A 25,447-nucleotide genomic window follows, 5' to 3' on the forward strand; every position below is an offset into this window, starting at 1 on the left:
GGACTGGATAGTAATCACTTCTATTGATATTTGCAAGTGAGGAATTACATAAAAGAAAAAGTTCAAATGAGAACTTTAGATGATCTCCATCCCCTTCTGAGATACATGAAGACAAACCAAAGTCACAAGCTTAGAAATGTTGTAGGACAAGCCTACTAAATATTTTATAACGTCTCCAACACAAAAGTCCAACGTCTTTCTGGAGTCTTTTGACATATTTTGAATTTGTCTTTCGGGTTGGTTTCCTCTGAGAGTCCAAACAGATGGATCACAAGTGTCCGTGAGACTCAAACGCGGGGTTATCTTTCCCCTGGGCCGCCCCGCTGTCTAATCGTGCAGGTAACGACCCATCCACGGGCTGTGACCTCACCGGTAACCTGTACGTACAGAAAACAATCCCAGAGACGACCATGAGGACCGCCCCCACCATGCCGACCCCGATGCCGCACCCCACGTGTTGAGAGTCCGGCGCCGGGGGCATTTTAAACTCAGCGGGGAACTTTATGGTCTGATTGGTCACCACCGCGCTCAGGTTCCACAGGAGTGGGATGAGTGACATCACGGCGGCCATGATGCACAGAGCGCCAGTGGTGAGGAATGCTGAGCGGATTGGGGATTCCTTCATCCCGAAGTAGACGTTCCTCAAGGCATAAACTCCGCCGGCGTTCCCGCAGAGCCCCACGAGCAGAGACAGGAACATGAGCACCTGACCTGCCGCAATCTCCGGCGGCGTGAACTCCTCCGTCAGGCTAATGTACCTGCAGTGCATGACCCTGAAGCCAGGGGTCACAAGGGTGTGGCTGTTGAAGCAGGTCCGCCACACGCCCACCCAGGCCACCCCGGAGCTGATGACGTCCCTGTCGGACACCAGCCAAACCCTCCATTGGATTAGTCCAAGAGCGGTGGCAGTGAGCGTCCAGCCAACACAGCCCAGCCAGAGGGCGCCGAGCTGGGCGTGGGCGGTGTGAGCCAGGTAGGGCATGGCGATGGAGCTATGATGGAGCGTCAGGTGACCAAGGAAGTCCCACGCAGCATCATCAGGAGGAAGAATCACTCTCCATATCCACAAAGATGTTTCTCTGTGGCTGCAACTTCTCTCTCCTCCTCGCAGGTCTTTTTTTTCCTGATGCTTCTTTGTCACCTGGTTACCTGGCGGGAAAACAACACCTGCAGCTCCTCCTGAGAGGACAGACACGCACACGCAGGTGTTCATCAATCAGTAGCAGCAAAACATGCAGACATTCAAGACTTCTGTTGACTTATGTTCCTCATTCTGTCATCTTATTTTTTTTATTTCATCTTCTTTTTATTTGCATCCTCACTAAGAAAAAGCTATGCATTTAAAAATAATAATAATAATAATAATAATGTTTATGCTTACAGCTATAATTATACAATGGAGTTATTGCGGCTACTGATTGCTGAATAGCTGCGTGTGCGTGTCTTAATATTTTTTAACATACCCCATAATCTTTTAATATAGGTCTCCACCAAACTGTTATATAATGCCTGTAATATGTTCGTATACCAACATATATCAGTTTCTGATCATGGAATTAGTAGTATTACCAGTACTATTATTATTTCCACGTATTGATTCTAGATATTTACCATCAAACAGGCCTATAATGTATTTCAAGTCCATTATAAATTTGGGGAAAGAAATTATTAGTTTTTTTTTTGTTTTTTTTTTTACCATTTCAGAGACTTTTTCAGTGTATTGTAGTCTTGTTTGCAGAATATATATATTTGGAGTTTGGGTTGTAAATTCTGTGCTGTTAGTTAAATCTGAAATTCAAATTTCCTCTGTTGAAATTTCACACGACCCTCACAAAAACTGAAAAAACTAAAAATAAATAAACCTATTTTTTTCTTTTATTAGACATTTGGACCAAATGAGACTCACTATCATGACTCAGATTTATTATGTCTGGTTTGCTTGTTACACTACACTCGTATTTGTTTATCACCTTTTGTTGCATGAACTGATGAATTTCCAAATAAAACACCATGATCCATCAGCATTTTTATTTTACACTCTTATCGTATGATGCACATATCTCTACTTCTATTTCTTACAAAACATATCTCTATAATTTTATATGTTTATATTGTGTCATATATTGTAGCAGTGACATATGTAGCAGGTTTTAAAAACATGTAAAGATACAGCATCTTTCTAAAATAAACAGATAATTAATCTTATTTCTTTAAAAAAAAAAGATAAAACTGACACTGACACAGTGTTTATTATCGATCACTTAAGATTAGAGCAGGTTATTTTAACCTTTTACAAGCTGCAGATTTTGAGCCGATCACGTACCTGAGTGCTGATCTGTTGAGCTGCCTCCAAACTCAAAAACAGACTGAAACCTTCAACAGGAAGGTCGCTTTTTCAGTCAGACTCCGCACAATACTTCCTCATCTTGCCACCAATAACCTAGATACGGTTTCCCGTCATGTAGGGAATCTGTCAATGATTGACAGATTATCGGCTGTGATGGAGAGGCAGGCCGCTGCTGTTACTGTAATATAGTAATATAGCTTGAGCGTGACCTTAATTGCAGCTCAATTTACTTTCTGTTTATTGCAGTTATTACACTTCCGTGGAGCTGCTCTTGTTTTTGTTCTTCTGGTTGCAGAAACATTTGCTGGCCGAAATGATACGATGTACAATATTTCAGAGACGTACTAATGTTTTTTTGTTGTGTGAGTGCAAAAACAATAACAAAAACAGGATATTGATAGGCAACACATACATGGGGATAGATGGAGATGGAAATTTAGATAAGACTAGAAAAGACAGGACAAACAAACAAAAAACAAAGAAATGTAACGTGTTTAATTTAACTCGTTAAATTAGATTTAATGTCTTCGTCCATTGTTCGCAACTGCTTGACCTGTTGAGGGTCGCAGGGGGTCTGGAGCCTATCACACACACAAGAGACTCCTTGAGACTTCCTTTGAAATTGTTAAAAATCCTGACATATATGTCTAAAATAAGAAATTTAAGTTTGCATTTGTGCTCTTGAGTGACTGCTTGTGAAGACTTGTGTGTTGTTTTGTCAGGAAATGAAGGCTGTTCTGGTATCAGACTGATTCTCCCTCCACTCCCACGCTGCCCAACCAAAGCCAAACAGACACCACTTCTTACTGTTTCAAAGGTCGCAGCGAGGTCAGTCTGACACTTAGACCTGATTGACAGTTTTTGTTCTTCAAATCTGACCATTTTCATGTCCATAATTCATTAGAGTCAGGGTAGAAAAGCCAACCTTAGGAGATGTGTTCACTCTGTAATGCCTATAAACCTAACATCACATCTTAATAAAAGTTAATATAACTTGATCATCCCAAACGTCCCAAAAATTCAGTGACGAATTCCAATGAATTTAACTGAACCGCCAGAAAAAAAAACACATTTTCTGAACATGATGCCTGTTTTTCTGCCGCTGAAGCCTCTGATTATATTATATTGTATGATATTATATTATATATATATATATTATTTATTATTAAATTTAACGCGTTAAACTGAACACAAATTAACCACGAAAAGTCAGTGTCGTAAATGTAAGCGGAACCTTTAAAGTACGGCGTTGTTTGACATCGGCGCAGGATTCCTGAACTGTCAACAGGAAGCGGCGGAGGAGCTGCAGCTCGTAAACGTAAGTAGTAGTTTTAAAGTATTAATTTTCTTTTTATTCGTGTGTTAACGTGTTTCCATGTGTGTTAAAGCTGCTGTGGTAGAACAATGACTGAGCTGCCTTTAATTATGTTCAACAAAAGGCAGAAAAACGAAGTTAGTTTGCTGAACTCGCTTGTCAGCTCGCTCGCAAAACTGGGTATGTTAAAGAGAAAATGGGCATTTCTGCAAATTTTGTGCTTATTGCGTTTTTGAGATGGTCGCCGAAGTGAAGAATAGCTCCAACAAATGCAGACAAAGTTTAAAATCACAAGCTATATCATATCTGTGTTTGCGCACAGGCGACGAATCTGTAAAGTTCAGGTGTTTGTATATTGGGTTTGGTGCGATTTTTGTCAGCGTCTTTCGCATTGAATTCGCTCGTAAAACTGGCTATGTTCAACAGAAAGAGGACATTTTTTAATACATTTGGATGATTGTGTTCTTGAGATTGGTGCCGAATTGAAGAATAGCTCATATGAATGCTTCCACAGTTCAAATCCTTCGCTGTAACGTATCTATGTTTCCTTAAAAACGAGGGATCTTAAAATTCAGATCTCTGTTAAGTAAGTTTGGTGTGATTTGCCGAGAGTGGGCGTTTTTGCCATTAATTCCTCACAGTGTCGTTGGGATGGTCGCCCAATTAAAGAGTAGCTCCTACAAATGCAGTCAAAGTTAAAAATTGAAATTATAAAATCTAATTTTGCTGATAAGCATGGACTATTTTAAAATTCAGAAGTTTGTATATTGGGTTTGGTGTGACTTGCCTGTTTCATTTGTCTTAAATTCACAATTAAAATTGTATTCTACAAAAAGTGGGAATTTTTGCAATAAATTCTGCTTTTTGTGTTATTGAAATGGTAGCAGAATTGAAGACTAGCTTCTTTAGATGCTTTAGTTGTCAATGTTTAAAATCAGAAGCGATAATAATTTATATTTGCTCATAAGCAGTGGTGGAATATATTCACTCAAGTTCTGTACTTGAGTACAAATTGGAAGTACTTGCAGTTACTTGAGTATTTTCTTTTCAAGAAAAGTTTAGATAAAGGAATTTAAATTACATATTTTGAAATTGAAATAGAAAAAAATTAATATGAATTACATAATTTGAAACTGAATTTTAATCAAATTAATTTGAATCACATTATTTGAAATTAAATTGAGAAGATTAATTACTTTTAACTTGAATAACTCAGTTGAAAATCAGAATCTGGATGGCGTAATTTGATATTTAATTCAGATCTCAGGATTCAAAATCTCTTATTGAGTATATCTACATTTCAAGGGGAAATACTTGTACTTTTACTTTGCTACATTTATCTGAAGGCTTTTTTGGGGGGGGTCTTTAATAAATCTGAATTAATTGGGTGTTTGTTTTTGACAGCTTTTCTCCATTGATACTGTTACTTTTAATACTTTCTTTATCATCCCTGGTTACTTTTACTTGACTTTAATTTTTTCATAGGATGTTATTAATATTTCATTTATGTAAAAGATCTGAATACCATCACCTGTGCTTGAGTGAGTTCTGTGTCTATTTTTTGTGTTGTTTCCAATGTTTGCTTCTGCCTGCCACATTTGAAAAGTAGGTATTTTTACATTATTTATCTCTTTTTGTGCTGTTGCTAAATTAAACAGTAGCTGCCAACAATGTAGACAATGTTAAAAAAAAAAAAACAGTATGTGTAAAAACATGTGCTGGAGAGCAAGGGGACTTTCAGATTTCAGAGATTTGTGACGGGTGAGTGTCAGGACGCCGTCCTCCTCTGAGACTCCTGATAACCCTCTAACCACAGGCATGCGTGTCCAGCTTTGTATGGCTGTATATTGTTGTCATAAAGTTACTGATTTGGTATTTTTGTGATTTCCTAATTGGCATGAGTCAACCTCTGAAACGTGCACTGTGTTTCAAATGGCTGCTGACGAGAAATACCTCGTTTTATTCCCCGAAAACAGTCCCATTACAGGTCAGAGGAGAGGAGCCGGTGACCCGCAGGAGCTGCCTCCGTGGTCTCCCTCCTGCAAGGTGGTGATTATGTGGCTGGGACGGCGTCTGTAACCGGCTTTCACAGATCTCAGGCCAGGCTTTGGGGGCGCATTCCTCGGAGGTGAGTGATTCAGAAAGCAGGTTTAATGAAGACGGTAATTACACTGTGTTTTTTGTAGATGTGGGTCAGGGCCGTCTCTAGGATTTGAGGACACAGGGGACTCAGCCCGGATGAACAAGCTCTGTTTTTGGTGTTTTTTTTTTATGCACTCTGACACCTTATTTACCCTGAAAACCCCATTTTTTAAAACTCTAACTATGAATAGCGATGTTAAAAATATAAGTAGTTGTTCGTTATTAATACTGAGCAGAAACAAAATACTTTGCAACTGCTATCATTAAACATTTATAATACTATAATACAAATAATACTATAATACCGTGGACTCTTTGAACCAGATATTCTCGTTGCCCATGTGTTGGACTGATGTGCTTTCCTCTCCGCAGTTTGGTACCTTGTTTCTGGGCCAGAATGGAGCCCCGAGGAGCCCCCACTGAGATCCTCCTGCAGCGCCCCTGGCTTCCTGTGAGCATCAGCGGCTGCCACCTCCTCGCCAAGAGCTGGTTCGGGGAGACGGCATACCACATCCTGCTGACAGACGTGCACTGTGTGTGGGAGGAGAGGATGGACTCAGCAGCCATCCAGAAGAGAGCGCAGGCAAACACAACACACCGACTTAATGATTCATTTATTCACAATTATTCATTTTATTTTGATGAGTACATTTCCCCCCCCCCCCTCGACATCCAGGAGCTGAACAGACGTCTGCGCGCCCCGGTCGAGGCTTTCTTCTCCCACCTGTGCGCGATGGTTCAGCCCTGTCTGTCAGGAAGTGACAGGCGGTCCGACGGCGAGGCCCAGATCTCCCTGACGCGGCAGGAGGACGGAAACATCAGCATGAAGCTGAAGAGCGAGCTGGCAGGGCTGCCCTTCCACTGGGAGTTTCAGTGCACCCCGCCCCTGTCACTGTGGTACGCTCCACGTTTCACATACATTTACTAAGCCAGTAGATGAAGCTATTGTGGATCTAAAATAGGGGTTATTTTTAATTATTCTACATATCATAATTCTAAAGAATACATACATTTATTAAGTTACTGAAACAGTATAATTTTTAGCCACTTTTTCTAGAACATTTTCTTGTTCTTTTTTAATTTTTTTATTTTCTTTTAGGGGATGTTCTTGTACTTTTTACTTAGTTCTCGCTAAATTTCTCTCTGTGTGTGTGTGTGTGTGTGTGTGTGTGTGTGTGTGTGTGTGTATGTATGTATGTATGTATGTATGTGTTTTAAGGTGTGTGTGCAGCTGGTGCGCCCTCTGCTGACGATGAGCCAGCTGCTGCAGCGGCAGGTGGAGCAGCTCGGAGGTCTTCTGGGGAGGACGCAGAGATCCAGGACTACAGAGAGAATGGAGCAACACTCAGCAGAGGTACACACACTTTTGTTTTATTTGACCTTCTTTGACCTTTATTTGTATTTGTATCTTACCTTTATTTTCTTTTATTTGACATTTATTTTATTTTATCACAAATATTCCCACTGAGATTAAGAATCTGTTTTTCTGTCCTGTCCAAGATGGCAGCATGAAGAGTTTCAGATTAGGGAACAAATAAACTGAAAACGTTTGGAGCTAGAACAGAATGAATACATTTTTGCTTTGAAAATTAAATTAAAACACAAAATAAAACATTTCTATTTTACTTTAATATGTTCGATATTTTGATGTGTTTCTCATTGACAATCTCCTAATTTTTCCTTTTACCGCCTCTGAGCTGGTAATAGCTGTGGCCAGAAGATGTTTTTGGGCTGCATCATCATGCATCACGATGCATTACATCCTCAATTTTCTATATTAACCCTTTAAATACTGGGCAAATGGGCTTGATGTATTTCAAAAACGTGGGACAGAAGAAAGAAAAAGAAAAGAACCAGAAATGAGCAAGTTCCCTAAAAATAAGCACAAAAAACCCCAACAAAACAAATAAGAAACAATTCCAAAATCAGAAATATAAAGTAAAAAAAAAAAAAAATCTTATTCTTATTCTAAATGAATAAAGAAAAGAAAAGAAAAAACAAGGGAATGATGTGTTAAAAATGTTGGAAATTGTTCAGTAATTCTTTTTAAAAAAAGCATGACATCTCTTGCCCAGTTGCTCATTGCCTTTTTCCTCATGTTTCTGATAGAAATCGCTCCAGTTTTCTCTGGATCCAAAGATTTAAAAACTTGTGAAAGTCGTCTGAAGAAAAGTAAAGATGATTCAGGTTTCCAAGAGTAACTGCGTACTTATTCATCAATAAATACAAGCAGATAAATATGAGCTCCCCCTTTATTATTATTATTATTATTATTATTATTATTATTGTTATTATTATTATTATTTTATTGGGATGTACGCGATAATACGACTTATGACGTCATACCAATAATTGCGATGATAAGCTTAAACTGCTTTGATTTGTCCCGTGTTGCCATGGTTTCGCTCCGCCAGTCCTACACACACTGCATTATGCTGCGTGTCAAACTGCTGCTGATAGATCAGTCCACGACATGTCATCAGCCAGCAGCAGAGTTTAACCCATTCTTTCTTTCTTTGTCTTTTTTTAACTCTTTCCCCGCCATTGACCGGATTTTCCGTCAATTGGTGTTTTCACTGTAGTGTAGGGGACACTGTTACGGATGTTATGCAATAAAACAACATTTTCCACGTCCAAAAACAAACGAACAAGACGATCTAAGGTCCCGGGGTGACGGGAGGAGAGGACTACAAACGTGCCAACTTTATCGCTATTTAGCGGCTTTTGGACCCTCTCAGTTACGTTGTTTTTAAAAAACGCAACAGGTTTTTTGGTATTGATTGAAATAATCATTATCGTGCATCACTGTATTATTATGTTATATATTATTATATTCTGCAGAACACTTTTCTGGTCATTAGTCAGCTTCATATCTCAGGAACGGAGGGGGAAACATTTGGTCAGATACTTAATTGGTGACACTGATGTGTAAACTGTGCTGTGTGTGTGAAGCGTCATGTTTTCACAGACATGGATATAATGCAGACGACAACTGTAGTTTTGTAACTCAGTTGACTTTGACACTCAGTATGATGTTAAAAAATACAGATTTTCTTCCAGGAAAAAAACACAGTAAATTGAGATTGTGACCTCTCAGATTTTTTTGGGAGAACCGACCACCAGGTGTGAAACCAGGTGGCTGGAGAGGACGTTAAACTTCTGTGTAAAGGGTTACTTTTTTGTATTATGTTAAATAATTTTAATGTGTGTGTTTGTGTGTGTTTGTTTGTGAGCGGCTGTGTGTTGTTTGACGGATGTCTTTGAGGAGGAAACCCACAGAGAGGCCTACATGTCAAAGGTCAGAGACACACACACACACACACACACACACACACACACACACACACAAACACACACACACACACACACACACACACACACACACACACACACACTGTTGTTAAGGCCTGTTTTTAACATACTGTCCGCTCTGTTCTGGATCATTAACCGGCTGTGACGAGTGTGGTGGGATCCACATGATAAAACGCAGCGGTCGCATTCTCTACACCTTAAACATGAGCCGCTGTGACACGCTTTTAGTTCAAGTGGCTGTGCGTTACCGTCAGCCAATCAGAGCAAGGCGAGGGGCTGCGTCTGTAAATTAAGTGTTTACTGCATTCAGGTGGGGAATTTCTCGTCCGTGAGTCTGTTGACCCCGGACTCCTACTCGGACTCCTACTGTGTGTGTGTGTGTGTGTGTGTGTGTGTGTGTGTGTGTGTGTGTGTGTGTGCATTTCAGAACCACCTGTGGAATTTTCAGCAGGTATCTATGTGCTCCATTTCTGTCTATGTTTACACTCTTATTTCATTTTTAGCTCAGTTTTTGTTTCCGTGTTTTTTATGCCTCCGCTCAGGCTGAAGCTGTGCTAGGAGGCAAGATTATTTTGTGTTGCACTTGTGAGCGAGATATCTCAAAAGCAGCTGAAGAGACTTTCTTTAAAATTGGCACAAACGTCAACTTTGATTTCATGCTGAACCGATTTTGGAGGTCACAGGTCACTAATCTTGTCTGTCTCATTTTTGTGAACTAGATATCTTAAGAACACTTCGAGAGACTTTCTTCAAATTTGACACAAACGTCCACTTGAACTCCAGGATGAATTTTAAATTTTGTTGGTCAAAGGTCACGGTTGTTGTTACCTTGTTTGTCTTGTGAACGCAATATCTCACTTGTAGGGAATTTATACAAATTCGGCACAAACGTCCACTAGGACTCAGTTATGAACTGATTAGATTTAGATGATTAGAGGTCAAGGTCAATGTGACAGCCTCACACTCCTCAACACTATATCTCAAGAGGGCCTTGAAGGAATTTTTTACAAATTTGGTCAGTCAAGGATGAAGTGATTGAAATTTGGTGATCAAAGGTCAATGTTGCTGTGACCTTGTATCGGTCTAATTTTTCATGACAGCGATATCTCAAGAACACTGAAAACAAATTTCTTCACATTTGGCACAAATGTCCACATGGACTCAGCAATAAAATAATATGATTTTGGAGCTCCTAGGTCAAAGATCAAGGTCACTGTGACCTCATCTCTCTCATTTTTGTGAATGTGATATCTCAAGAACACCTTGAGGGGATTTCTTTAAATTTGGCACAAATGTCCACTTTGAGTCAAGAATTAATTGAATAGGTTTCGGTGGTCAAAGGTCAAGGTCACTGTGACCTCATAAACATGTTTTTGGCTATAACTTGAGATACAATACTCTAAATTTCACATGACCTTTTAACAGGACAAAATAATAATGTTATGACTTTTTTTTTATCAAAAAACTCAACTTTACTGTGACATCTAAATGTTTTGCGAAAGAGTTGCAATTTGCAGTCCTCAGCACTAGATGCTGTTAAATCCTTCACACTGCTCCTTCAGGAGGATAAGCAGTCACAGAAAAAATGTAAATCATCATCTTGACTTGCTCATTACAATCGGTCTACTGTAAAGAACAGGTTTGCTGTAAGTTTCACTGCAGTGTTACTCGATCTATTGTGGGATTTCTCCATAAATGTTAAACCTAAAATTAGGTGAACGTCTGACGCTTTTTCTTCTTCATCTTTCTCGGCAGAAAGAGACACATTGTTTAAAAAAATATCAAATTTCACGATAAGGTCATGGCAGTTTTAAAGGTGAACGTCTGAGGGAAATTTTCCAGCACGCAGGAAAACTCCTCGCTCTAACTCTGTTTGTTGCATCATTTGGTGGATTTCAGAGAGGAAACCGGTCTGTTTGTCTAAAAGGACAAACCAGGAAAGAGTGTCACTTTAGGTGGTGGAAGCCGTCCAGCTCAGGTACGGAGAGTCATGGAAAGTTACATCGGGGTCACAGTGGCGGCTCTGTTTCCTGCTTTCTTGGTGATCACATCGTTGGAACGGGAAGGCGAGCGGACACTCAGAGACCACAGAAGAAGAAGAAGAAACACTGCAGTGGATCAAAGTCTTCTTCCTCGTGGCAAATTCCACCGGGCTGCGACGAGGCCGCCTCCAGACCAAAGTCCAAACTGGAATTAAACTCGTCTGGGGAAAAATGTTGCGTCAAAGGGAGAGACGGTGGATGGGCCGCTCTGTGTGTGTGTGGATCAGAGTAAATCAGCTGAAGGCGTTTGGCGTGTGTGTGTAGTATTTATTTATCAGGGTAGGACCTTTGCCGTCTGTCCATCCAGTGACTCGTGTTTGTATCTCCGTCTGTGTCTGTCCCCATGGCGACGCTGACCACGCAGGCTTTTGTGCTGATTATGCCAGCAAATCATTCTTTTATTAATTTAAAAAAATCTTTAAAATGGACTGCCAAGGTCAAATTTGAAGCTTCTTCTTGTCTTGTGCTTCTCTCAAAACATGACAGTTCATCTTTACACCTCCCCACTGTCAATGGTCTGTCCATTCCATTCCTGTGAATGCGGCACCTGAAGAAAGTCTTTGGGGAATTTCTTCAAATTTGGCAAAAACGTCCACTTGGTTCCAGCAATGAACTGATAAGCTTTTGGAAGTCATAGGACAAAGGTCATGATTATTGTGGTCTTTTTTATCTCATTCTTGTGAATGTGACACAATAAGAACACAATGAGGACATTTTTTCAACTTTGGCACAAACATCCACTTGAACTCAACTATGAACTAATTTGATTTCAATGGCCCAGGATGACTGTGGTCTCATCTGTCTCACTCTTACAAAAGCAATATCTCGAGAACACCTTGAGGGAATATCTTTAAATTTGGCACAGACGTCCATTTTGTGTCAACAGTGAACTGATTAGAATTTGGTGGTTGGAGGTCGAGGTCACTGTGACAGAGCATCCATGTCACTCCCATGAATGTGATATCTCAAGCTTGCCTTGAGGTAATTCCTACAAATTTGCCAAAGACTTCACCTTGGCTTGCTCCTCCAGTGCTCAAGCGTCGTCAAGCTTCACCTTTAAGGCGGCTATTATCAAATTATGTTTGTCCTTTTTGTCGCTCCAAGTTGGACTCACACAGAGTGATTCAACTGTTTATGTTTTTGTGGTGCTCAAAAACTTCTCATCTGTTTTTCATCCTTGAACTTCTTTGACATTTACTCAGTTATTTGCAATCCTGTTGCCAACAGAAAGCTTACAAATATCTTCAAAAATCTTCCGCCTCATCACCCCCTCTTTTACCATTTCCGCAAGAGTGTGTGCGTGTGTGTGTGTGTGTGCGTGTGCGTGTGTGTGTGTGCTTGCGCCATTTGTGGCCTCCCGTTTCCCACACCAAGGGGAGTGAAGGGCAGAGGGACAGTGTAGGAGAGCCGATGATGACAGGAGCAGGAGCTTTTATTTTCTCCTGCAGCTTTCCATGAAAGCCCCTCCCCAGCCCGCCACCACACAAACACCCCACCCAGCTCAGGTCAACATTTACATGGGTGGAATTAGCATGCCACTGATACACACACACACACACACACACACACACTTGGATTTAACTTGGGCACAGGCTAAAGCTGGTCATGAAAAAAAGTGTTCAAATCCTTTTAGGATCACATCAGCTTTCCTTAGGACCTAAATTTGGAGTGTGTGTGTGTGTGTGCGCACTAGTACATAATGCACAGTGAGGACCAAAAAATGTACTTTAGCAACAGAGTGAGGACGTTTTGGAAAAGTGACGTGGTTTTAGGGTTCAGGTTACAATTAAGTGTAGGTTAGGGAAAGGCATGGGGTTAGGGACTGCTCTCTATTTAACAGAGGAGGGGGTTGAAACTCCCTTTACTGAGTGACATGGGGAAAATTAAGCCCCCCCTCCCCCTCTGTTTTTTTAAGTACCTGGCTTTGATAAATGGTGTAATTGTGAATTTAAAGGAAAAAAACTGCCAAAAGGTATGACCGAAAAACGTCATATAAAGTACTGAAAGAAAAAAAATCACCAAAATGTTTTCAAAGAAAAAAGAAATTCCAGAAATTTTGAAAGACAAAAATATTTGGCAAGTATTTGAAAGAAAATAAAAGCCAAAAAATGAAAAATGTTGAAAAAAAATCCCTTAAATGTTTATAAATGAAAAAATTGCCTAAAATTTTGAAGGGGAAAAATAAGCCACAAATTTTGAAAGAAAAAAACTGAAAAGAAAAGGGCATAAAAGAAATTTCCAAAATTTGGGTTTGTGTTTAGTTTAAAAATTGGCAAAAAGTATGGAAGAAACAAAAAAACTAAACAATCAAATCATGTATCATTTTTAAAGAATGGATTTAAAATTACTTTTCACAACATTTCCTTTAAAAAAAAAGCCAAAATATGTACAGAAAACACGCTTTCTAGGGTTTAGTCATTGCAGGTTTGGAAGACATGTTTGAAAAATCTGTTGAAAATAAAAACATAAGTCCCTCTCCAGTGCTTAAAAAATATGTTTTCCTCACCCTTTTTGCCCACCCCCTCTCAGAAGTAACGAGCAGCCCCTTGAGGTAAGGGGTTAGGGAATGCATCATGTCGGTAAGGGTCCTCACTGGGATATAAGTACAAGAGAGAGAGCGAGTGTGTGTGTGTGTGTGTGTGTGCGTGCGTGTGTGTGTGTGTGTGTGTGTGTGTGTGTGTGGTGGCAGCAGCTCATGACCTGACAGAGGGGAGTGTCTGCTTGTCCACACAGAGCGAGCTGTGACGCATGCTTTTGGTTTTTGGGAGCTGAGTGTTGGTGTGTGTGTCACTGAGGCTCTTTTTTTTTATCTTTATGTCTTCATGCATGAGTGTGTGTGTGTGTGTCCGTGTGTGTCATGGTGACGCATGCTCCGCAGCACTCGCAGCAAGTCGTGCAGCAGCGTCACAGTTGTCAGCTCTGGATTGAATTGTCACCGTTTGGGAACATCGCCTGCTTCCGGTTTCATGAGACGGTGGCTTCACAGCTCTGAGGCAGTTTTAACGACATCTGACAATTAGTGGTCTCTTCTGACCAAAACACCTCGCTCGAGCTGCAGAGAATCACATGATTGGCCTAAAACGTTCCTGGCTTCCAAATGTGATGTTCTTTACTCCAATTTCCTGCTTTTTCTGCTTAAATTGAAGGTTTTCCTGCTCAGGATCTGTGCTGAGTGAGCGTGAAACTGCTTCAAAACAAAATGAGAATCAATAAGAAAACTATTTCCTCCTTTACAGCGTGGAGATCTGCAGTTTTCTGTCTCCAGTAAAAGCGCCTGTAATGATTATGTGCTCCAGCGAGTGAAGAAATTATCCCTAAATGCTGCTTGGCTCCGCATGTGAAGCTGGCACAACAGGAGGAGTCAAATCCTAATATCTGTTTGCTTCAACCAGAAGCTCTAAGTTAAGAGCAGGGCAGGAAACGTACATTTTTTTTCATCCACCGACCACAACGGCTGATGGATTCCAAAATACACACTTTGACTTTGAGCAGCCAAACGTGACTGAGAGAATGAAGAGGAGCTGCAGATATTGGTCGCTTTAATGGCTGCTGAAGAAGGAGAATCCAAAAACAAAAAAAATCTAATAATTCAGTAACTTTTCTGATGCAAACATGTCAAAAAAATCACGCAGATCTACCTGCACTGATGTTTAACCTTTGACACCTGGATCCACATCACTTATTTTTGCGCTGTGTTCAGATGCCTTACACCTGGAACACACTGCATGTGTGAGCAGCCTGTGATGTCAACCTCGCCGAACCGCTGTGTCTTGCACACTCGCCGCGTTCACACTGGCAGCTTCTTTAGTGCTGAGCTTCTGCAGGGCTGCCTGCTGCTTTGTGTAGTTTTTCACAACCATAAGCACATATTCCTCTTATTTATGGTGCAGTTTAAGCCACCGTATTGTCAACAACACGCTCTTGAAAATATTTCACAAATAAAAAGCCTGGTGTCACTAACTGATGGGTTCTGTTGATAGAAACGTTGCGAGAGGGCTTTTGTTTTGAAACAGAAACAGGAACGGTTGAGACAGGTGTGGGATGAGTGGAACGTAGAAAAGCTCCCAAACGCTGTCTAACTTGCAAAAATGATTATTTTAATGCAACATTTCGGTACTGCACCACCTGATGCCTGAAGGTTGAGTACTTAAACAGTTCTTTCAAATAATGACTTTTTGTCATTAAGTGTTTTTCAGAGTTTTTCCATTTAAACCATGAGCACCGAAAAAGACCGTAACATCGGCAGAGTAAAAAAGGGATGCATTTTTTTTTAAATGGACAGTTATTGTTTTTCTAATCAATTCTTTTGTGTGAAAAGAAATAAAAACCTGTCCCATATAGACGCATCCAAAATACAAGCCAATGATTTAAGCAAATAATAGCCTGCGTTATTATTTGAAGTTTTACGGTATTTGTATGTCCTCCTCATGTCTGTGACAGAGACATTTAAACTGCAGTGAAAGCTCAAAATATCAGTGGAGGACTCTGAACACACAGTCCAACTTATTTGATGTCTTTGAAGCTTTCAACCATCTCATGGCTTTCTGCAAAGGATAAAACATGACGACAACTAAACCGTCTCCATCACAGCTCCATCCACTGATGAAGGCCACACGATGTGGTTGAAAGCACGGGAAACAAGGCAGAAAGTCAGGAGTGATGCTTTCATTGACCCAAACTGGGTGGCTCATTAACAGATGAGTCAGAGAATATTTTGAGCCGCTCACATCATGTAAACAGCGCTGAAATGCTCAAAATAAAGGCAGCAATTCAGTGATTTAACACGACCAGACACCACTGATGTGACACAAAGAGGAGCACACGGCGTGACGCCAAACACACAGCGGCAGGTGAAGAACATTTCCCAGGATCCTCTCTGCTCTGACGCCATCCACACCTCCACCTCATTTACCTTTCGCCTCTCCTCCGACCTCGTCTGCTGTCGTCACGCCCTCCTCCAGGGCGATGACACGTGGAAAGCTGCTAATCTGAGCCATTTAACTGTCACAATAATGTCTCAGTTACATCTACAGCGGCTCAGGTTTCCTCCGCAGGGCAAACACACCGTTTCTGCTCCCAAACTGTGGCTGTAATACGTCACATTTATGCTTGACCAGAAAGCAACTCTCTCAGGCTGTGAAGGAGAGCGCCAAAAAAAAAACAGGAGACATCTCAGGTCTGCCTTAAATAAAAAAAAAAAATTTAGATTAAAATAAATTTGAAATTTGTTTTTGTGTAGAAAAAAGTGGGAATTAATTCAAAAAGTTAAAAGGTAAAACAGATCACTCTTACTGTTGGGGGGCTGGGGGGTTTTCTGATTGTTGCGACCTAGGGATCTTGACCTTTAAACACCAAATTCTAATCATTTTATTGTTGAGTCCAATGTGTGTTTGTGCCAAATTTGAAGGAATTCCCTTAAGGTGTTCTTGAGATATCATTTTCACGAGAATGAGATGGATGCAAGGTCACAGTGAACAACAAATTCTTATATTTTATTGTCTAATTCAAGTGGACATTTGTGCCAAATATGAAAAAAATCCCTACAAACTGTTTTTGAGATATCACATTCACAGGAATGAGACAGAAGAGGTTACAGCGACCTTTGATCACCAAAATCCAGTCAGTTCATTTTTGAGTCCAAGTGGATGTTTGTGCCAAATAAATTCTCTCCAGGTGTTTTGAGATATTGTGTTCAGGAGAATGCAACAGACAAATGGTAGATGAATGGACATCCTAAAACATAACACCATAAATAGAAAAGCATGAAAACATATTTTGGGTGGTATCACTGTTGAATTTTTGTTTTAACACTCAGATCTCAGCCTTACGAATCTCACATCAGCTCTGATGATGAAAATATAAAGCAGACAGTGAAATGTTTGTTTCTTGTTTGAACTGTGACCTCTTGATACTGAGGAGAGCCTTATATTTGTTTTTGGCTCACGATAATTTGGTGAATGCCTCCTGCACGCGTTCTCATCCTGCAGCTGTACTAGTGCATGAAAGTAAAAACTCAAAATTATTAAAAAATAGGGAAAAAACTTAAAAGCAATGTAAAAAATAAAATAAAAGTTAACAGAAAATATTTTAGAAAATAGGGCTCCCCAAAACTCAAATTATTAAAAAAGAAACACAGCAAAAAGCCTTCAAAATTACTAAAAGATGATGGAAAAGGCACAAAAAGCTCTAAATGATTAAAAAATAAAATAGACTTATAAAAAAAATGGGAAAAAAGCACCTGCAAAACGAAAATGGATTTTAAAAAAATGTAGAGCAGCGCCCCATGCACAGAGGCTGTATCCTCGCCGCAGCGGCCGCGGGTTCGAATCCGGCCTTCTGACACTTGCACTGTCCTGTCAATTAAAGGCAACAAAAGCCAAAAAAATAATCTATAAAATGTTCAGATAAATGTAGTGAAGTAAAAAGTACAATATTTCTCTCTGAAATGCAGAGGAGTAAAAGTATTAAGTGGCATTAAAAGAAAATGCGCTCTCATCCTCCAGCCGTACCAAAACATGTTAAGTGAATTTCAGGAGGCGCTTCACACAAATTGCGCCCGGCGTGTTCACATGCTGCAGCCGTGTTTTGTGTTTCTGCTCTCATGTCTCATGATGTCTTTGTGGGACGCCACACTCGGCCGGTCCAGGCTGGGGCTCGGCCCAGCGGCCCGCAGATGAAGAGGGGGAGCAGCCAGGCCACAGAGGGCCTAATTACAGAGCCAGAGTGGGGACAACCCTGTGGAAACTGTGTGCAACTGACAGACGAGGACGACGACGAGGAGGAGGAGGAAGAGGAAGATCTACTGCGCGGAGATGGCTCTATTTTGTTACTCTTCATAAACAAGACCTGAAGATTATTATTCATTATTATTTAAGTCCTTAACCCTTTGAAGCCAGAGCAAATTGACTTTACTTCTTCCAAAAACATAATAAGCAAATGAGAAACTTAAGGAGCAATGACAAAAAAATAACAAGAAATAAGTAGAACAAAGTACATTTCCTGAAAATTAGCACAAAAAACTCAAATAAAATACCAAAATAAACAAGAAAATTGCCTAAAAATGAAGGGGAAAGGGAAAAATATTAAGTAAAAGACAAAAAAAACAAACAAACATGGACATTACCAAAAAATTAGCAAATAAAGAAAAAAGAAGATAGCGATTTTTAACCAGCAAAATAAATATTCAACATCACTTTCATGCCGATATGAGCACATTTCGTTCATATCAACTCCTCACCGCCTTCAGCCTCTCCTTCTTCCCACCCAGGCCCTGAATTCCTCAGGTATGTGAGATAAAGAGCTGCTTGCTGCTGTTTATGAGAGCAGCGGTCAATGATTGACTGAGGCGAAGAAGAAGAGGAGAGAGGCCACCGCTCCAACTTTCCTCCACTCACTTCCCTCCCTAATTCTCTAATTTTCTGGCCTTTATCACAGACTACAGCTTCACTAAATAAGGCAGTCACGATCCACTAACAAAGATATAAACAGCAGCACAGGAGGTTTAACACGGCTAAAGGAGAGCCTCCGTGCTCAAAACTTGAACACAGATTCCCAGAAGCCAAAGGACAACAGTTACATGATGAAGCGCTCGCCCGAAAAACACCAACATCCATTTCCACAGGCTCATTTGAGTGAGCTGCACACACTTGACCCCGTCACCAGAAAAATGTTGACATTGAACGTTTCTGCAAACCATAGATTTGAGACATTTATAACGTAGGCTTAATGCATGTTCAAACTTTTGTTTCAACAAGGCTGTGGCTTACATGTGGTTAGTGTTATGCACAAAATATACTTTGTCATGGTTAGGAAAAGATCATTTTTGGCTTAAAATGCTCTATTTTGGTTTCACAAAAGCTGCTGCAAAAACAGTGACGGTTTGGTGAAAGACACCCAGGTTTGGTCCCACAAATGCCACTAGGAAACGCAATAACGGGCAGCTGAAAACACTCAGGTTTGGTTTTTAAAACGCTGTGGGGCAAAGCTGTGATGTGTTATGTATTGATGTATAAAATATCTAGGTTCCATTGATCAAACGTCACAACGTACCACTGAAAAAAAACAGCTTCTGTGGCTCAAATGCTGCTTGGAAACATTGCAGTGTGTTGGCAAAAACACCCGAGTTTCATGCTGCAATTTGTCGAAGAAAAATACCCAGATCCTGTGACTCAAACAATACTAGAAAACATCGCAATGCGCAACTAAAAACACAGAAGTTCTGTGGCTCAAACACTGATGGGAAATGCTGTGATTTGTCTCTGAAAACAGGTTTTGTTGCTCCGATGCAGCTGGAAAACTCCACAATATGTCGGTAAAAAAAACAACCAAATTTCTTGACTCAACTGCAAAAATGTGCAAAACACAGCTGGGAAATGTTGCAATATGTGGCTTAAAAACACAAAGGCTTGGTGCCACAAATGCAAGTTTCTGTGGCTCAAATGCCAAAATGTGTTGGTGAAAAATAGGCTCTATGGCTAAGATGCCGCAAAAAATGCCCCAAACGATCAGACTCCATGACTCAAATGCCAAAATGCGTTGATGAAAATGGCTCAGCCACCACTAGGAAATGTCGTAGTGTGCTGCTGAAAAAAAAAAGCTTTTGTGGCTCAAATTGTGCTGGAAAATGTTGACAAAAGAGACCTGAGTTCAGTGCTACAAATTGCAAAAAGTTGTCATAAAGGTAGAAAAAGAAGGCGAAAATAAAAACTTTTTAAAAAAATGAAATTGCAATTTGTCCTTGATGCTGCTTCTTACAAAAAAAACCAATAGTTGATAGCAGTAGGTCTCACCAGCATCCCCTTCACTTCCCAATGACAAATTCAACTTTTATGTGTGATCAGAACTACGTCACGATCAAAGAGCTCATCATTCAGCCGATTTGGCGCTCAAATCAGCACAGATCTGTTCAACAGACAGGAGGTGGAGGGACGAGCCTTTTAAATTCTTGTTGCACCTGAATGAAGCACCTTTGTCTCGTCACTGCAGCAGTTAAATCCTCCAGTTTTTTTCCGAGGACGCGACCTCGAGTGCTTGGTTGGTTTAAACGCGAAGCGACGCATCGCCCCAGGATTCGGGGACAGGAAGTTGAGGTCACAGCGAGGGGAGAACGAGGTCGAGGGGAGCGAGGGAGAGTAAACATGAGGTCAGCAGCAGAGAGGAGGATGAGTGTGAGACTTTCCGGCACCAGGACCCCCGCCTGAAAAACACCAGCAGCAGCTCGTCTAAAATCAGAGCTGTTTACCTGCTAAAAATAGAAAAACAACAACACGCTGCCCGCTCTCCTCTCATCACCTGCTCCACACATGATGCTCTGCTGTGGGCGAGGAGGTGTGGCCACCAGGTGAGCGCTCCTCCTCCTCCTCCTCCCCCTCCCTCTGGTTTCCTCCACTGTTGGAGGACTTTGTTCTCTTACAAGAGCAGGGAGGAACTTTCCATAACATTACTCAGCCCGACAAAACAAGCGAGAGGTTATTGACCTGCTGTAATCGCCTTTTTTATTCCTCGCCTGGCGTTTCCTTTCTGGTCCGCAGCAACACATAACATTCCGCTCGCTGCTGTGTGCCACTTTTGTACCTTTCCTAAAATATAGCGGTATGGAAGCCCTTCTGTGCTACATAAATGAAATACTTGTTATGAGTCAGAATTTCAGAATACATTCTCACAATTTAGTGTCATAGTTTCACTTTAAAATCAAAATAATGATTTACTATCTTATCTTGACGGCATATTTTTGGATTGGTATATTTTTGACTTTTTATGCTCCCCTGCTGGTGATAGCAGTGGGTAGAGGCGTTGTGTTTTCAGGTTGACCATCTGTACATCCCATTCATGTCAACATGACATCTCAAAAATGCATTGAGGGAGTTTCCTCAAATTTGGCACAACAATGAACTGATTAGATAGTGGTCATAGGTAAAAGGTAAAGGTTACTGTGATCCTGTCTGTCTCATTATTGTGAACACTACATCTCACAAAGGCCTTGAGGAATTATCTTCAAATTTGGCAGAATTTCCTCTTGGAAGCCACCATGAATTGACTGGATTTTGGTGGTCAAAGGCCAAGGTCACTGTAAACTGTCTCATTCTTGTTATTGAATGAATGATATCTCAAGAATACCATTAGTTATTTTTTCTTCCAAATTTGGCACAATGGCACAATGTCAACCCTAACTTAACGATGAAGCGATTAGATTTGGTGATCAAAAATCAAGGTAACCATGAACTTGCATCCGTCTCATTGGCGTTATTGTGATCAAGGCGATCTGGCACAAATGTTCACTTGGATTTTGCTATGAACTGATTAGATTTTGGTGGTCAAAGGTCAAGGTCATTGTGACCCCGTTAGTCACATTCTAGCAAATGCAATATTTTGAGACAACCTTAAAGAAATTATTAAAGTTTGGCACAAATGTTCACATAGACTGAACAATTAACTCACTAGTACTTGGTGGTCAAAGGTCACAGTGACCATGTCAGTCGTATTCTTGTGAACCTGATATGTCAAGAACACCTGAAGCAAATTTCATCAAATTTGGCACCAACGTCCACCTGGACACAAGGCTGAACTGAATAGATTTTTGCAGTCAAAGGACGAAGATCATGAACACAGTATTCCTTAAGAACACCTTAAGGGATTTTTTGTTCTTTTCAAATTTGGTACAAAATTTCACTTGGACTCAAGGATTATGTGAGTGCAACTTGACTATAGCGTGAAGTCATGTAACCACGTGGTGGTAATTCATATTTTGGAAGGACATGATTTTGCCCAATTCTTAAGGATTGCTGATTTATTAATACTACCTGAAATCTGGTTGATAACATGTTATATTACTTCTTTATTGCTAGAAAGTAATATATTACTTTAACACGTTACTTTCTCAATATGTAACACCACCCTGGTCTGATGGGAGGTAGCTTCATTTATGCAGAACTTTTCATTAATTTCTTTCTTCGTCTTGCACAAATGGGCCTCCGTAGTAAGGAGGGTCTTTAAACTATCAAATAAGAGCCGGATCCAACCAATTGAGCTCAACATTTCAGATCAAATCATCTGAAGTGAGCTGGCAGCCCGAAAGAGAAGGAGGAGGAGGAGGAATGAATAAAAAGAGAGAATAAGGTGGGCTTTCTGCTGCACATTGCTTTCTCTGTGCCCAAAGCAGAACTAAGCCTCACCAGAGCATTTACATTTATTTTTACGACATTTAAACAAACAAATAACAAAAATAAATCAATGCGAAACCTCGAAACCTGACCAAAGTGTGTTTAGGAGCCCCTCTGCCTTGACAGCGAGCGGGAGACCACCAATTTCTCCCGGTCAATATTTGAGGAGCTAATTTGGAGAGTTTGTCCTCTCCATCTGGGGAGAAAAAAAAGAAGGGGTTTAGTGAATAGCGCATGTTTTTCTACGCGACGGCCGTGCGTTTGCATAATGTCGCAGGAGTTTACACGCACCCTTATCTGTCAGGCTTGTGGTTGTGTGTGTGTGTGTTTCAGTTGTTCCTGCTCTACCTGTGGTCAGCTGTGCCAATAATGCAGCTTTGATTAGAGGCTTATCGCGGCCCCGTCACACCCCGCATCACACCTCGGGCATGTGACTCCCACAGCAGGGCCATAAAACAAACATACCCAAAGCACCGAGCTGTGTCAAAAGGACACTTTCATGCTTTCCGTTCATGCACCTGATAATTTCTTTTTATTATTCTTTATGGATTTATTGGATTTAAAGCTGAAGAACTGATTAACATCTTCAGTGTTCAAAGCAGGGCACAGTCTCTGTTACGTGTAAAGTACAAAAAGTAAAATTATCATGATGCAAAATTACTCATTTTAGAATAATACACGTTTTATTATTGGATTAACCCACTGATACTTAACTTATGTCCCACGGGCCAAATCTGGCCCCTGATCGGGTGATTCACACTGGGAACTGTTTTTGTACTTTTTGTATGCATATAATGTGCCAGAGTTCATAAAACAGCATGAAAATAATTTTTGTTGATCAAGAAAGCATCCCCCACACCCCTGGCAGAGGTCCTAGTGAAGACCCTAATGTTGTAACATCCTAGAAATGTCCTAAAATCTGAGATATGTCCTTAAAACCTTCGGATGTCCTGAAATCTGAGAAAACGTCCTAAAATCCGAGAAACTGCCTAAAAATCTGAGAAATTACCTAAAATATTACAAATGTTCTAAAATCCTTAAAAACATCTTAAAATCCTAGAAAAGTAAAAAAAAAATTAAAAAAAAGTCACGAGTTGAGTATCCTTGAATTAACCCTTCGCCCCCCGTCGTTCCTGTCAGGCTCTTCCTCTGCTGTGTTCTGAGCAGTCGAAAGCTCTGGGCTTCGACGCCGACCTCCAGCACCTGTACGCAGCCATCGTCTCCCACGGAAACACGCGGAAACGCAAACTGTCTGAGGATCGTCCCGTAGAGGAGGACCGGCCACCCGCCGAAGAACCCGATGTCACCTCTTCTTCAGGTGTGTTTGCATTATGTCTCCATCTGTCTGTCTTAATGTTGTGGACGTCATATCTCAATAACGCCACAAGGGACATTCCTCAAATTTGGCACCAACGTTGACTCGGACTCAACGATTAACTGATTGGAATTTGGGGGATCAAAGGTCAAATGTGAGGTCACTGTGACCTCACATTTACTCAGCGCCTTATCTCAGGAACAGAAGGTGAGACAACATTTTTAGTCTATAGTTATATAAAACTGAGAAAAGCAGCAAATCGTCACATTGCAAAAGCTGCAACCAGAGAACGGTTGACAAATCACGAAGGTCAATCAGATGAAAATATGATTAGTGATATATTTTTGTCTTCCTTCAGGTGGATCTGTCATCAGCAGTGAAGCAGCTGAGGACGGGCAGGTGGACACAGCTGGAGCCAAAGTGGTCGACAGACCCAAAGTACAACAGGTACGATAGAAAGATGATGAAAAAGTCACAAATAACTGACTTGGTTATTGATATCCACCACGGCTAATAAAACATATTTTATATATGGAGAGAATTTATCAAACAATGTTATTCAAATTTTTTGCATGAATTTGATGGAGGCCAGGGGCCAGTTGCAGGAGCCCCACACAATTTTTCACGGATTTTAAGAGATTTATCCGATTTTAAAATGTTTCTAGTAATTTAAGATGTTTTTTGGATTTTAGGAATTTGGGGGATTTAGGACATTAGGAGGATTTTAGGATGTTTCTCAGATTTTAGAACATTTCTAGGATTTTAGACCGTTTTTAGAAATGTAGGAAGTTTCTCAGATTTTAGCACATTTCTCAGATTTTAAGACATTTCAAGGATTTTAGGATTTTTATCTGATTTTAGGACAATTCTCAGTTTTTCGGACATTTCTAGAAATGTAATGTGTTTCAGGGTCTTAGCTAAGACCTCTGTCGGGGGTGTGGGGATCCTCCGCTGTCACCTTTTTGATCAACAAGCTCTATTTTAATGTTGTTTTATGCACTCTGGCACCGTATGGAAACTAAAAGTACAAAAACAGTTCCCAGCATGAATCACTTTGTTTTTATTGTTGAGTATCAATGATATTAACGAACGTTACAGCCAAAAACAAATATTAATCTCTTTTTATTTTTGTCCTCTGCAGTCTCTACCGGTCACGTCTGAGCCTGCAGAGCGACTGCCCTCCAGACCAAAGAAGAAGAAAGTGGGATTGTTCAGATGAGCGTGGGCAGTAGGGACACACACACAAAACACAGTTCAGAACTTCATTAGAAAAATAATGTTCTTTTTTAACCATTTGATGAAAAATTGTCTTTACAGATTTCTTATTTTTAAACTTTTATTTTGAACACTTTTATAGTTTGAGACATTTGAGTGGGTTTTAATTAGGCTTTAGATTTTTCCATATAGATATGTAAAAAATGTAATTAAATAATACTTTTTAATTAAGTTTTTTTATGTCTGGATTTTGGGGGTTTGAGAGAAGTCTAACAAGCTGTCGATTAAAGATGTAAGTATGATATTAACGATTGATATTCTAAGACGAAATTTTGAGAGATTTAAACTAAATAAAAAGTGCCATAAACTGATTTTTCTGCCCATTTTAGGTTTTGTACAGTCATGAAAAACCTGTGTAAGTCATGGATGCAAATGGCAATTTTACAGGCCTGGAAAAGTTTAGGAAAACTAAGTTTACCAGAAAGTTTTTGAAAAGTCATGGAATTTTTTGTTCTACAAACCTGTAAGAAACTTGATGTAATCAAAGACTGTCGAAAATGTGAAAATCCAACTATCTATCTATCTATCTATCTATCTATC

The 25,447-nt window shown here is 40.3% G+C and overlaps 1 protein-coding gene and 1 pseudogene across 1 annotated transcript; one reads left to right on the plus strand and one right to left on the minus strand.

Annotated features, from left to right (window-relative positions):
- Positions 1-268: 268 nt before the first annotated feature.
- LOC121962681 (claudin-34-like) lies at positions 269-982 on the minus strand. The gene has a single exon (XM_042512928.1). It carries the CDS (start codon positions 980-982, stop codon positions 269-271), a length of 714 nt encoding a protein of 237 aa, XP_042368862.1.
- A 2,632-nt stretch (positions 983-3,614) lies between these two features.
- LOC121962986 lies at positions 3,615-25,218 on the plus strand (annotated as a pseudogene).
- The last annotated feature ends 229 nt before the right edge of the window (positions 25,219-25,447 follow it).

The sequence above is a fragment of the Plectropomus leopardus genome, chromosome 24, assembly GCF_008729295.1.
Source record: "Plectropomus leopardus isolate mb chromosome 24, YSFRI_Pleo_2.0, whole genome shotgun sequence".
NCBI lineage: Eukaryota > Metazoa > Chordata > Actinopteri > Perciformes > Serranidae > Plectropomus > Plectropomus leopardus.

Excerpts from the sequence above, each read along its gene's own strand:
- LOC121962681 (XM_042512928.1), bottom strand. The coding sequence starts at position 982 with ATGCCCTACCTGGCTCACACCGCCCACGCCCAGCTCGGCGCCCTCTGG.